Source organism: Scyliorhinus canicula, chromosome 2 (genome assembly GCF_902713615.1).
Source record: "Scyliorhinus canicula chromosome 2, sScyCan1.1, whole genome shotgun sequence".
Classification (NCBI taxonomy): domain Eukaryota; kingdom Metazoa; phylum Chordata; class Chondrichthyes; order Carcharhiniformes; family Scyliorhinidae; genus Scyliorhinus; species Scyliorhinus canicula.
In genome coordinates, this window is record NC_052147.1 from 921,967 (window position 1) to 936,530 (window position 14,564).

Sequence of the window (14,564 nt, forward strand, 5' to 3'; positions counted from 1 at the left end):
AAACCCAGGAGCTTGAAAAATTAAAAGGAATCAAATTAAATGTCAAAAAGCATTCCAACACAGCAAAGGGAAGACTTTTACCTTCATCTGGCAGATATTTGAACTTGACATTTTTGGGAACTTCAAAGATCTTCACGACTGCAGAGGGAAGACTTGCCACATGACCCCCATACCAGGAAAGACCCCTGACTTGAGCCCCTCCGGCCCACCCCAAGCCTCCTGACTCCCACCTCCGTGAAGGACCCCCTTCGACACCCTGGAGGTTAAGTGTAGAGATGGTACTTACCCTTGGCAGCTGGTCACTGCATTCAGGGACCAGTCCTGATTGGCGCCCATGAGATTTCCATCTGGGTGAGTGGGTGGGTGGGGAGGGGCGGGAAGGAGGTATACTGGGAGGCTGCACAATTCCACTTCAACCCACTAATGAGACTGAAATGGTTGCTAATGAGTTATCAGGTTCTTGCCATTTCTGGGTGAAAACCCAATTTTGCCGCGGGAGTGGGCCGGGACGTTGGGGCAGGTTTGACCCCAGACGAGAATCCTGTTTTGGGCCTCATGCCCGATTCAATGGACCACTGGGTATACCGGCTGGGGCTAATAGCCAGGAGAATTGCCCCTGGTATAAACTTAAACATGACAACTATAGGCAAATCAGTTTAGGTTCAGTGGTGGTAAGCTTTTGGAAGAATAATCCAGGGTAAATTAATTGCCATTTCGATATTTGTGAATTATTTAAGATTATTTAAGAAAGCTGAAGGGGGGGGGGGGGGGGGGGGGAAGTGTTCAGCGATGATACCTCTTAAAACTGAATCGTTAGTATGCCACTAGAGTAGTTTTACAGAAGTTGTTTTATTAAGGATTGAGATGAATTATAGGACCGAGTAATCATTATTAACCTTAACATGTATTTTAGGACATAGCAGTAATAAGTAATCAAAATGGGATTTAGGGATAGGTAACTTGAACAAAAGGACAATACTTCATGACATCTTGGCCGGGATTCTCCCCTACCCGCGGGGCAGGGGTCCCGGCGTCCTCGTAGTGGCGTGAACCACTCTGGCGTCGGCCTCCCCAAAGGGGCAGATTTCTCCGCACCTTAGGGGCCAAGCCCTAACCTTGAGGGGCTAGGCCCGCACGGGAGTGGCTCCCACTCCGCCGGTCGGCACGAACGACCTTTGGCGCCCCGCCAGCCGAGGCCGAAAGGCCTTCGCCGGCTGGCGGAAGTCCGCGCATGCGCCGGTGCGTCAGTGGCTGCTGACGTTATACCGGCGCATGCGCAGGGGAGGGGGTCTCTTCCACCCCCGCCATGGTGAAGGCCATGGCGGGGGCGGAAGAAAAAGAGTGCCCCCACGGCACAGGCCCGCCCGCCGATCGGTGGGCCCCGACCGCGGGCCAGACCACCGTGGGGGCACCCCCCGGGGTCAGATCACCCCGTGCCCCCCCGCAGGACCCTGGAGCCTGCCCGCGCCGCCAATCCCGCCGGTCAGGTAGGTGGTTTAAACCACGCCGGCGGGAAAGGCCTGTCAGCAGCGGGACTTCAGCCCATCGCGGGCCGGAGAATCGCCGCGGGGGGCTTGCTGACCGGCGCGGCGCAATTCCCGCCCCCGCTGAATTTTGGGGGCGGAGAATTCGGGACACGGTAGAGGCAGGAATGGCGCGGCCCCGGGCGAATTGGTCGGAGAATCCCACCCCTTGTCTTTGTGAAACAATCCAGGGTGCTGATTCTGTTGTTCTGTTTCTCACAGTCAGCACAGGCTGCTGGGATTGTACACAGCTGTCAGGATGAGGATTAATCAGGGGCTGCTTGCGATTCTATTGGGTGAAGTTTAAACGCTGCTTGCAATTCTATTGGATATGTTTAAACACTGCTTGCAATTCTATTGGATAAGTTTGAACATAGCAGCTTCAGGGTTTTGATCGCGTCCAACTGGGGTGGACTATTGATTTTTGAACGTTGTATAAATACTGTGTTCTAGTCTTTGTTCGGCAGAACAGGTCTTGGCCGATATCCAGTCTGTTCTCCGTGTGCACACAATAAGCTTGATCAAATAACCATCTTGTCCAGGTTGTCGTTGTGTTTCTTCCTCTCTGTACTGAGCTGAGCCACAGGGAATAACCCCACGGGGAAGCTGACTCAATACACAGGTCTTGAAACAGCTCCTACAAAAGTCAGCTCAGATTTGCTGAGGTCAAATGAGAGGGTTGATGAGGGTAATACAATTAATCATTCAATTCATAAAATCTGGAATCAAAGACTAATCTCAATTGAATGACCATGAAACCACTGCCAACTGTACTAAGAAACCATCTGGTTCAGTAACGTCCTTTAGGGAAGGACATTTATCCGGTGTGGCTGACATGTGACTCCAGACCCACAGCAATGTGAAATGGCCAAGAAAGCCACTCCGGGCATTTAGGGATGGGCAATAAATGCTGGCCCAGCCATGCCCACCCACATCCTACCAAAAACTCAATAAAAAATATTTCCAAAAATGTTTCCAGTGATGAGGGATCAGATAGGAGAAGTTGGATAACTCTCTTTATAAAAGAGAAGATTGAGAGGAGATTTAATCAAAGGTGTTGAAATGAAGAAGGGTCTGTAAATAGGAAGAAAGAGGATCAGGTGTTATGGGGAGGAGGCAGGAGAATGGGGATGAGAAAATATCAGCCATGATTGAATGGCGGAGCAGACTCGATGGGCCGAGTGGCCTTATTCTGCTCCTCTGCCTTCTGGTCTTGTTAAATTGTTTCCATTGGCAGAAGGACCAGTGGGCAACTGTATCCTTCTGTCTTGTGACCATCCTACGATTCAATAGAGAGGGAGACCAAAGAAATGGAGATGGTTTTCTGAGAGTGAAGAAGGTTAAGAGGAGATCTGATAGAGATCTTCCAAATTCTCATGCTTTTGCGATTTTAATATCAGGAAAAAGTATTTAATTGGCTGTTGACTGGACACATATTTCATGACACTAGAAGCACTGACAACAGCAGGAAAGGTGTGGGGCAAGGGGGAGGAATGGGGTTAAGAGAATACTTTTCTCAAAGAGCTGCCGGAGACATCTGTGCTGTTAGGTTTGGTGGTTCAATGAGGCTCCAGAATCTGCAGGAATGGCTACTTATTATTCTGTGTGGAAATTGTGTACTGGACCTCAGATGCTGGACACTTTATTTTCATCTTGATTGGATATGTCTTGTGTACATTAACTGTCACTTTCTTTTAAACATGAAACAGTTTGCTAATACCATGAGATAGCCCAATAATCTTTTTCAGAATTTAGAGCTGAGGAATAGTCAAATTTAAGCTCATCCCACACTTTGCATTATCCAGGCAAACCATTGCAGCAACACATTAACAGCCAAAACAAACTCCAGCAACAAGGGAGTTTTGCCAGCGGAACTCCTTCAACACAACATATCCACAAAGAATTACAATTAACACACTTTGCTTCTTTCAATTTTAAAACATTTACCAATTCATCTAGAGTACTGGGTGATCTAGGAATCTGAATTAAAACAAACAACTGTTACTGAATATAAAACCAGTCTCATTAAGAGTTAATTGCTATCTGTTGAGATGCAAGCTAAAGTTCTGTACTTGTTCATTTCATGAAAAAGCTTGAATTTTCTGGTCATTGTCTGATGATAAAAACACTGAAAGTGAAAGCCAAAGGAACTGATTGGAAACCGAAACCTAACCCTGACCCCAACTGCAAACCCAATCATAGCCCTAACCCAAAACACAAACCTAACCCTAACCCAAACATAACCCTAGCCCTAACCCTAAACCCAAACCTAACACTAAACCCAAACCTTAACCCTGACCCCAACCGCAAACCCAATCATAGCCTTAACCCAAAATACAACCCAAACCCTAACCCTAGAGTTAACCCAAAACACAACCCAAACCCTAACCCTAGAGTTAACCCAAAACACAACCCAAACCCTAACCCTGACGACAGTGAAAGCCAAAGGAATTGATTGGAATCAGCAAAGTAACCGAAACCTAACTCTGACCCCAACTGCAAACCCAATCATAGCCCTAACCCAAAACACAAGCCAAACCCTAACCCAAAACACAACCATAGCCCTAAACCCAAACCTAACCCTAAACCCAAACCCAAAACACAACCCTAACCCAAAACACAACCATAGCCCTAAACCCAAACCTAACCCGAAACCCAAACCCAAAACACAACCCTAACCCAAAACACAACCCTAACCCTAACCCAAAACCCTAACCCAAACCGAAACCTAATCCTAATCCTAAACCCAAACCCTAACACAACCCTAACCCTAAACCCTAACCCAAAACCAAACCTAACCCCAAACCCTAACCCAATACACAACCCTAACCCTAACCCAAAACACAACCCTAACCCTAAACCCCAAACCCTAACCCAAAACCCTAACCCTAACCCCAAAACCCTAACCCAAACACAACCCAAACCCTAAACCCAAACCCTAACCCAAAACACAACCCTAACCCTAAACCCAAAACCTTAACCCTAAACCCAAACCTTAACCCAAACCACAACCCTAACCCTAAACCCTAACCCAAAACACAACCCTAACCCTAAACCCAAACCCTAACCCAAAACACAACCCTAACCCTAAACCCAAACCTAACCCAAACCCAAACCCAAAACACAACCCTAACCCTAACCCCAAACCCTAACCCAAACACAACCCTAACCCTAACCCAAAACACAACCCTAACCCTAAACCCAAACCCTAACCCAAAACACAACCCTAACCCTCAACCCAAACACAACCCTAACCCTAAACCCAAACCCTAACCCAAACACAACCCTAACCCTAAACCCAAACCTTAACCCTAAACCTTAACCCTAACCCAAACCACAACTCTAACCCTAAACCCAAACCCTAACCCAAAACCCAACCCTAACCCTAAACCCAAACCCAAAACACAACCCTAACCCAAAACACAAGCCAAACCCTAACCCAAAACACAACCATAGCCCTAAACCCAAACCTAACCCTAAACCCAAACCCAAAACACAACCCTAACCCAAAACACAACCCTAACCCTAACCCAAAACCCTAACCCAAACACAACCCTAACCGAAACCTAATCCTAACCCTAAACCCAAACCCTAACACAACCCTAACCCTAAACCCTAACCCAAAACACAAACCTAACCCCAAACCCTAACCCAATACACAACGCTAACCCTAACCCAAAACACAACCCTAACCCTAAACCCAAACCCTAACCCAAATCCCTAACCCTAACCCCAAACCCTAACCCAAACACAAACCCTAACCCTAACCCTAAACCCAAACCCTAACCCAAAACACAACCCTAACCCTAAACCCAAACCGTAACCCTAAACCCAACCTTAACCCAAACCACAACCCTAACCCTAAACCCAAGCCCTAACCCAAAACACAACCCTAACCCTAAACCCAAACCCTAACCCAAAACACAACCCTAACCCTAACCCTAAACCCAAACCTAACCCAAACCCTAAACCCAAACCCAAAACACAACCCTAACCCTAACCCCAAACCCTAACCCTAACCCAAAACACAACCCTAACCCTAACCCAAAACACAACCCTAACCCTAAACCCAAACCCTAACCCAAAACACAACCCTAACCCTCAACCCAAACCCTAACCCAAACACAACCCTAACCCTAAACCCAAACCCTAACCCAAAACACAACCCTAACCCTAAACCCAAACCTTAACCCTAAACCCAAACCTTAACCCTAACCCAAACCACAACTCTAACCCTAAACCCAAACCCTAACCCAAAACACAACCCTAACCCTAAACCCTAAACGCTAACACAAAACACAATCCTAACCCTAACCCTAAACCCAAACCTAACCCTAAATCTATCACGAACTCGAAACTCAACCTTAATCCTAACCCTGAATCCAACCCTAAACCAAATCCTAAAACCAACCCTAAACCCGCCCATCTCTAGCCCAAAACCCTAACCGTAAACCCAACCCCTTATCCGAAAACCTAACCCAACACCTCACCCTAAACCTAATCTCAAACCTAACTCTAAACCCTCACCCTAAACCTAACTCTAAACCCAAACTTCAAGGACCCCAAACCTCAAGGAGACAGACAAGATAAATAAACCTCCAACAAAGTCATGGAATTACAAGAGGGCAAAGTGTTAAACTTAGAAGGGAGGGGAAACAAAGTTTATCTTGAACAATTTTAGGCATAGTTAACAAACTCATGGAGTTGACTGTTCTGAGGAAGAGAAAGCTATGGGATTTGGATTAGTTGATGTTTTTCAGATGGATACATTGCTGTAAAAACATATTTTTAAACTCACGCCACATTTTCGCTGAAGTTCGCGGACATGAATCTCACCCTAATTAGCCATTAATCGCTGATTCAGCATACTTTAACATTACTTCACCTTTTACTGCACGGTAGCACAGTGGGTAACACGGCTACCTCACAGTGCCAGGGACCCGGGGTGACAGAGTGATTAGCACTGCTACCTCACAGCGCCAGGGACCCGGGGTGACAGAGTGATTAGCACTGCTACCTCACAGTGCCAGGGACCCGGGGTGACAGAGTGATTAGCACTGCTACCTCACAGTGCCAGGGACCCAGGGTGACAGAGTGATTAGCACTGCTACCTCACAGCGCCAGGGACCCGGGGTGATAGAGTAACTAGCACTGCTACCTCACAGCGCCAGGGACCCGGGGTGACAGAGTGATTAGCACTGCTGCCTCACAGTGCCAGGGACCCGGGGTGACAGAGTAACTAGCACTGCTACCTCACAGTGCCAGGGACCCGGGGTGACAGAGTGATTAGCACTGCTACCTCACAGTGCCAGGGACCCGGGGTGACAGAGTGATTAGCACTGCTACCTCACAGTGCCAGGGACCCAGGGTGACAGAGTGATTAGCACTGCTACCTCACAGTGCCAGGGACCCGGGGTGACAGAGTGATTAGCACTGCTACCTCACAGTGCCAGGGACCCAGGGTGACAGAGTAACTAGCACTGCTACCTCACAGCGCCAGGGACCCGGGGTGACAGAGTGATTAGCACTGCTACCTCACAGTGCCAGGGACCCGGGGTGACAGAGTGATTAGCACTGCTACCTCACAGCGCCAGGGACCCGGGGTGACAGAGTGATTAGCACTGCTACCTCACAGTGCCAGGGACCCAGGGTGACAGAGTGATTAGCACTGCTACCTCACAGTGCCAGGGACCCAGGGTGACAGAGTGATTAGCACTGCTACCTCACAGCGCCAGGGACCCGGGTTCAATTTCGCCCTCAGGTGACTGCGGAGGCTGCACGTTCTCCCCCTGTCTGCGTGGGTTTCCTCCGGGTGCTCCGGTTTCCTCCCACAATCCAAAGATGTGCAGGTTAGGTGGGTTGGTCATGATCAATTATCCCTCAGTGTCCAAAGGTATGCAGGTTGGGTGGGGTTACAGGGTTACAGCGATAGGTTAGGGCAGGTGTGGGCCTAGGTTGATCTCTTTCAGAGGGTCGGTGCAGACTCAATGGGCAGAATGGCCGCCTTCTGCATTGTAGCAGTTTTATGGCTGTAAATACTGACTAACTCATTGTATTGTTACAACATCATTTTATTTCAGATTTCCGATATTCATTGTTTTTCCATCTCTCGATTAGCGAGGTTTTTAAATCCGGCTCATTAATCAGCCTCTGTAGTGTTTAGAAGCCAATACCTCAATCAGGTCAATACTCAGTCTTGAACAGACACAGAATTCCAACAGGCAATGGTCAGAGGACCTCTCTTCCCATACGTCAGTCAATCTGACAGATTCCAATCAGCTCATCAGTTGAAGCAAGTCTGAGTAATGGGCAGTCTTGGGATTGAAAGGGGATGAACCTTCCAGTCAATTAGAATTGATGTGGATTGTTTAAAACACACTCAGCTCCCCAGCATAACTATGAGGAAGCAGCCAGTCCACTCAATGGCCTCGGATTAAGTTAAAGAAACATCTGCACATTCCAATTTTGAGACACTGTACACAACAATCATTCTGTTAACATTAGCATACTCCTCACCATCTTTGGAGACATGCTGTCCTCTGGGTCACTCTGGGCACAAGAAGGGTGTGAAGTCGGCACAGATGGTTGGAAAATGAGGAATAAATAGCAAGCACATGATTTGAGTGGTTTTGTACAGAAATCTATCCAGCATTGCCAACGCTGATGATTCACAGATGGTTTCATGCTTTTGATTCATGTGAGAAACTTAAAATGCAGCGTGTTTGTGAATCGACTGGAACACTGGCAAAGCTGTGTGCCATTTATTGACAACATTCAGACACAAATAAAACAAATTAATTTCCACTGATAATAATCCCAAAATAATTTGGTGAAGCTTAATTGGAAGCTTCTGATAATAATTCAATAAGTACAACAGGAGACCGTACTCAGGGTAAATAATGACCAAAAACACCCCCACAGCATTTGAATGTCATTTACTGACGGTAATAAGCCCCTTTTGCTACAGGATACAGATATCCAGTGTATATAAACCTCTCAACTAACACTCCCTGGACAGTTACAAACTGCAAAGAATGCACAGCTTCCAAATGTGGCAGTCCTGTGTCTAACCCATATTCACTGTTATTTTGGATTATATTTTTCCAAACACAAAATAAAATCTTACCTGCATGGTTTTCCATTGCGTCCTTTTGCAAGCAAACAAACAAAAAACTAATAATCATTATGTAGAATGCAATAAGAACAATTTGGGAACTCAGTATTCAAAATAAACAGAATGGCAATTATAAAGCAATTATTATATTCTTCGGCAGAGCAGAATTTAGGAAGAAAAGATTAAAAATGGAAACAGTGATCATTTACAAGCACAGAAAGACACAGACCCTTGATAGAATTCACCAGTAAGGCAACAGAAGTCAATGATACTGGAGCAATTCTCTAACCCTTCCATAAGGTAACTGTGAAAGTGAGAAAATAAATTACAGATTAAAAACAAATAGAAATACAGAACTTGAGTATTGCTAAAAATACGCATTTTCTTGAAGCTTTTTATCTTGCACTCATCAGGACAATCACATGAATACTAAAGTCAGAGGAAAAAACTATTTCATTCTGGATGAGAAGAGAGTATTGATTGGTTGGCAAATGGATTTTGAGTAGTAGCGGTGTTGCCATGGAGATTGCACCAGTTAGTGGTGACTGACAGTCAACTGTCAAGTGTTATGAGCCAGGGTTTAGAGAACTCCAAAGTGTATCATGGAGTTCACCTGACCCACAACTTTTACTAGATTGTGGTATGGGGAGCACACGGCCCACCCTACAGGTGCGGTACAGCAGAAATGGAAAAGTATTTTTAAAGCAAAACAATATTTATTCTATGAACTCAAGTTAACCTTTTTAAAACATACAGTGAACATCTTAGCAACCATTAATCCAAATACAACCCCCAAAGAATACAACACAAAGTAATCCTTAATAACTTCCCAAACAACATCCAGAAGACAAAAGAAACACCTTTTAACAGAAGCACATTAGGTTTACATCCACTACTGAGAACATTTATAATTCTGAATTCACCAAATGATAAAGAGATAGTCTTTTCATGGCAGAGAGATCAACAGTACACCTGCTCTGTCTGGCTTCAGCTCCAACACTGAAAACAAAACTAAAAAACACCCTGCAGCAAACAGCCTAAAACAAAAGTAAAAAGCTGACAGTCAGCCCACTCCACCCCCTCTCTGACATCACTGATAAACACCCATTTCTTTAAGGTATATTTCTTAAACACCCATTTCTTAAAGCTACTCTCACATGACACAAGTATTGTTGGTAAATTTAAACCAAGCAGTTTGACCCTGATTGGTCAAGACATTGCCCTGAGGAATGAATCAGCAAATGGCTGTCACTTATTTTGTTAAGCTGAAACAGGTGCAGTGTGTGTACATGTCTTTCTGTCTGAAAAGAAAAGGACCCTGTTTATTAATATGTGTAGCTTCCAGGACGCACACATGCGCCACACTGTAAGCCCAACTGATGATCTTAAATTGGTTACCAGCGTAATGCTTAGCACACTGAGGGTTATTTCGAAAATGTTGTCCAATTTTCGAATCACAGCTATGTTGGACAGTGTGTTCTGAGTTCTGCACACACGGACTGGTTGGGTATGGTCTGTACCTTACTTGTTATGAACAGTGGCTGGGACATGCTGTTTGATTCAATCTGCCAATCTTTGGCCTAAATACTGAAATGAAAAATGAAATGAAAATCGCTTATTATTGTCACAGGTAGGCTTCAAATGAAGTTACTGTGAAAAGCCCCTAGTCGCCACATTCCGGCGCCTGTTTGGGGAGGCTGGTACGGGAACGGAACCGTGCTGCTGGCCTGCCTTAGTCTGCTTTCAAAGCCAGCAATTTAGCCCAGTGAGCTAAACCAGCCCCTGAGCATCACACTGGCACTGAAATTCATAAACCACATTGTTCATTTGTCTGATAGGCAGAATGTCTTTATTAGGGTGACAGCAGCATCCTGTTAGTGACTCGTTCCACTAGTATTGCTATAGCATTACAGCAGAGAGAAACGGTGAGCTTCACTGTCGCTCAGATCTCTGAGATATCCTGCCCTCCTGGGATAATCTGAGGGAAACTCGGCACTTTTCAGGGCCTTGGGTCTGGCATGAGCTTTTTGCCATTGTCCTGATTACTTCAAGATGACAGAATGTTTTTTTTTCAATATTCAGATGAAATTCAGAGCACAGTAAGGGCAGAGTCTGTAATCAAACACAACAGTGGATGAAAAGACAGACAGTTTGCCGAAATTGACACTTCCTTTGAATCCTATTATATGACTCGTCTCAGGAAATATCAGGGTGTTCTTTTATTCATTTGTGTGTTGCAAGAAATATTACAGTTTTTGTGTGAAGTACTGACCTTCTCTGGGGCAATTAGCAATATGCGGTAATCGCTGGCCTTGCCTGAGCCATTCATATCTCATCAATAAAATATAACAGTCCCGTGGCTGGCAATTTAATTGGAAAGTAAGTAAATATGGATGGGGAGGTGTGATTCCCATTGAGATATTTGTGTGCATGGATTGAAGGGTCACACCGGATATACAGACCAGGCAGACCAACCAATCTTTATGCTGCACTACAGCTTTCCTCGTCTAAATATAGTAGCGCAACCTCTATTCCCTCTCCCCTCATACAGCACCTGTATTATCCTCCTCAACCACTCCATGTGGTCACGAGTTCCACGCTCTCACTACTTTCCAGATGAAGATGTTTCTCCTGAATTTCCTATTGAATTTCTTGGTGATTATCTTGTCTCTGGCTCTGCTCCTCCCCACAATAGGGAACATTCTCTCAGAGCCCACACCATCAAAACCTTTCAGCATTTTAAAGATCCCTATAGGTTACCTCCTCAGTGAAAGAAGAGACTCAGGGCGGGATTCTCTGTCCATGTCCGCCTGGCGACCAGCGAATCCGCCCGGTGGACCGTGTCTCGCCCGTGGCCATCTTGTGGTGGGCAGGGCAGGAAAATCCAGCCGTCATCCTTATCAATCCTCTCCTGATGTGTACACCCACACATTTCGGACATTATCCCAGTAAATCTTCTCTGTGACATTTCCAGTGCTGGTTTATCATTTTTCTAACATGGTGACCAGAACTGCCGTCATACTCTTTAAGTATTATCTACGAAGAATCTATGATTCTAAAGTTTGATAGAAGTTTAGCAATAAACCCTGTACATAACAGAATTTCATAGAATTTACAGTGCAGAAGGAGGCCATTCGGCCCATCGAGTCTGCACCGGCTCTTGGAGACAGTGAGGATCCAAAGATTTCTGTCAAGGCCTCAGCAATTTCCTCTCTCGCCTCCTTCAGTATTCTGGGGTAGATCCCATCCGGCCCTGGCGACTTATCTACCTTAATATTTTTCAAGATGCCCAACACCTCGTCTTTTTGGATCTCAATGTGACCCAGGCTATCTACACACCCTTCTCCAGACTCAACATCCACCAATTCCTTCTCTTTGGTGAATACTGATGCAAAGTATTCATTTCGTACCTCGCCCATTTCCTCTGGCTCCACACATAGATTCCCTCCCCTGTCTTTCAGTGGGCCAACCCTTTCCCTGGCTACCCTCTTGCTTTTTATGTACATGTAAAAAGCCATGGGATTTTCCTTAACCCTATTTGCCAATGACTTTTCGTGACCCCTTTTAGCCCTCCTGACTTCTTGCTTAAGTTCCTTCCTACTTTCCTTATATTCCACACAGGCTTCGTCTGTCCCCAGCCTTCTAACCCTAACAAATGCCTCCTATTTCCTTTTGACGAGGCCTACAATATCTCTCATTATTCAAGGTTCCTGAAATTTGCCGTATTTATCCTTCTTCCGCACAGGAACATGCCAGTCCTGAATTCCTTTCAACTGACATTTGAACGCCTCCCACATGTCAGATGTTGATTTATCCTCAAACACCCGACCCCAATCTAGATTCTTCAGTTCCTGCCTAATATTGTTATAATTAGCCTTCCCCCAATTTAGCACATTCACCCTAGGACCACTCTTATCCTTGTCCACCAGCACTTTAAAACTTACTGAATTGTGGTCACTGTTCCCGAAATGCTCCCCTACTGAAACTTCTACCACCTGGCCGGGCTCATTCCCCAATACCAGGTCCAGTACAGCCCCTTCCCTAGTTGGACTGTCTACATATTGTTTTAAGAAGCCCTCCTGGATGCTCCTTACAAACTCTGCCCCGTCTAAGCCCCTAGCACTAAGTGAGTCCCACTTGGGGAAGTTGACGTCTCCCATCACAACAACCCTGTTGCTTTTAGTCCTTTCCAAAATCTGTCTACCGATCTGCTCCTCTATCTCCCGCTGGCTGTTGGGAGGCCTGTAGTAAACCCCCAACATTGTGACTGCACCCTTCTTATTCCTGATCTCTACCCATATAGCCTCACTGCCCTCTGAGGTGTCCTCCCGCAGTACAGCTGTGATATTCTCCCTAACCAGTAGCGCAACTCCGCCACCCCTTTTACATACCCCTCTATTCCACCTAAAACATCTAAATCCTGGAACGTTTAGCTGCCAATCCTGTCCTTCCCTCAACCAGGTCTCTGTAATGGCAACAACATCATAGTTCCAAGTACTAATCCAAGCTCTAAGTTCATCTGCCTTACCCGTAATACTTCTTGCATTAAAACATATGCACTTCAGGCCACCAGACCCACTGTGTTCAGCAACATCTCCCTGTCTGCTCTGCCTCAGAGCCATACTGGCCCTATTCCCTCGTTCTCCCTCAATGCTTTCACCTTCTGACCTATTGCTCCGGTACCCACCCCCCTGCCATACTAGTTTAAACCCTCCGTGTCACACCAAAAGAGCACAAAATCCCCAGGGATAAAAGGTGCTGCACAACCCCACAAACTCTCTCTGCAGCAGTAACCAACATCGGCCAACGAGGAAGCAAACCACAACACCAGCAGAAGGAAGACCAGACCCAGGAACAGTCCAAGGACTGGCCATCGAGGACTGCAAGACTGTGGGTCACAGACAAAGGCCAATATCAGTCACTCCAAAGTTAAGTCAAGGTCTGGTGTGAACTTGTTCTGAAATATAACTTATGTCGTGTGTGTGTATGATTGTCTAACCTCAACATTGTGTACATGTGAATAAATATTAATTGTTTAATGAAAGACTTGCAGACATTTGTCCACCGTGTATGGGTTAAGACATGCTGTGGTTTAGCGACAGCAGTCCTCAATGAATTCCACTAAATTCGTCAAACGTGACCTGCCTTTCATGAACCTGTAGCTTGGTTCAATTTTTGTTATGACCTTGCTGACCTGCGGCACAATGTTTAGTGATGTATTTATACTCGAGGTACCTTTGTTCCTCCAGCCTACCCGGACCTTAACATTCCAAGTGACCCGCCTCCTCTTTCTCCCAAAATGTACTATACAGCATTTATCAGTGTTGGGCGTCATTTGTCAATGATTTTCCCATTCTAATCCTTATTATTGTCACAAGTAGTCTTACATTAACACTGCAATAAAGTTACTGTGAAAATCTCCAGGATGCCACACTCCGGCGCCAGTTCGAAAATTCAGAATTTCAAAATTACCGAATAAACACATCTTTCAGGACTTGTGGGAGGAAACCAGAGCACCCGGAGGAAACCCACGCAGACACGGGGAGAACGTGCAGACTCCACACACACAGTGCCCCAAGCCAGGAGTCGAACCTGGGACTCGGGAGCTGTGAAGCAACTGTGCTAACCACTGTGCTACTGTGCTGCCCTGAAGATAAAAACATAAGAACTAGGAGCAGGAGTGGGTCATCTGGTCCCTCGAGCCTGCTCCGCCATTCAATGAGGCTGATCTTTTGTGCACTCAGCTCCACTTTCCCACCCGCTCACTGTAACCTATTATTTCTTCACTGTTCAAAAATCTATCTACCTTTGCCTTTAAAACTTTTCACGAGGTAGCCTCAACTACCCTGAGGCTACCTTCCCAGGCACTGTGAAGCAACAATGCTAACCACTGTGCTACCATGTCACCTAAAATTGTCAATGTCCTT

At 45.9% G+C, this 14,564-nt stretch overlaps 1 protein-coding gene across 1 annotated transcript in view; it reads right to left on the reverse strand.

Annotated features, from left to right (window-relative positions):
* Positions 1-14,564, reverse strand: part of LOC119962483 (feline leukemia virus subgroup C receptor-related protein 1-like) — a 104,930-nt gene that overhangs the window by 35,534 nt on the left and 54,832 nt on the right. The window contains exons 7-8 of the mRNA XM_038790427.1: positions 8,650-8,671; positions 8,040-8,072 (exon numbers count right to left, since the gene is read on the reverse strand). Coding sequence (XP_038646355.1) covers positions 8,040-8,072; positions 8,650-8,671 — 55 coding nt within the window. The remainder of the gene's footprint in view (positions 1-8,039; positions 8,073-8,649; positions 8,672-14,564) is intronic.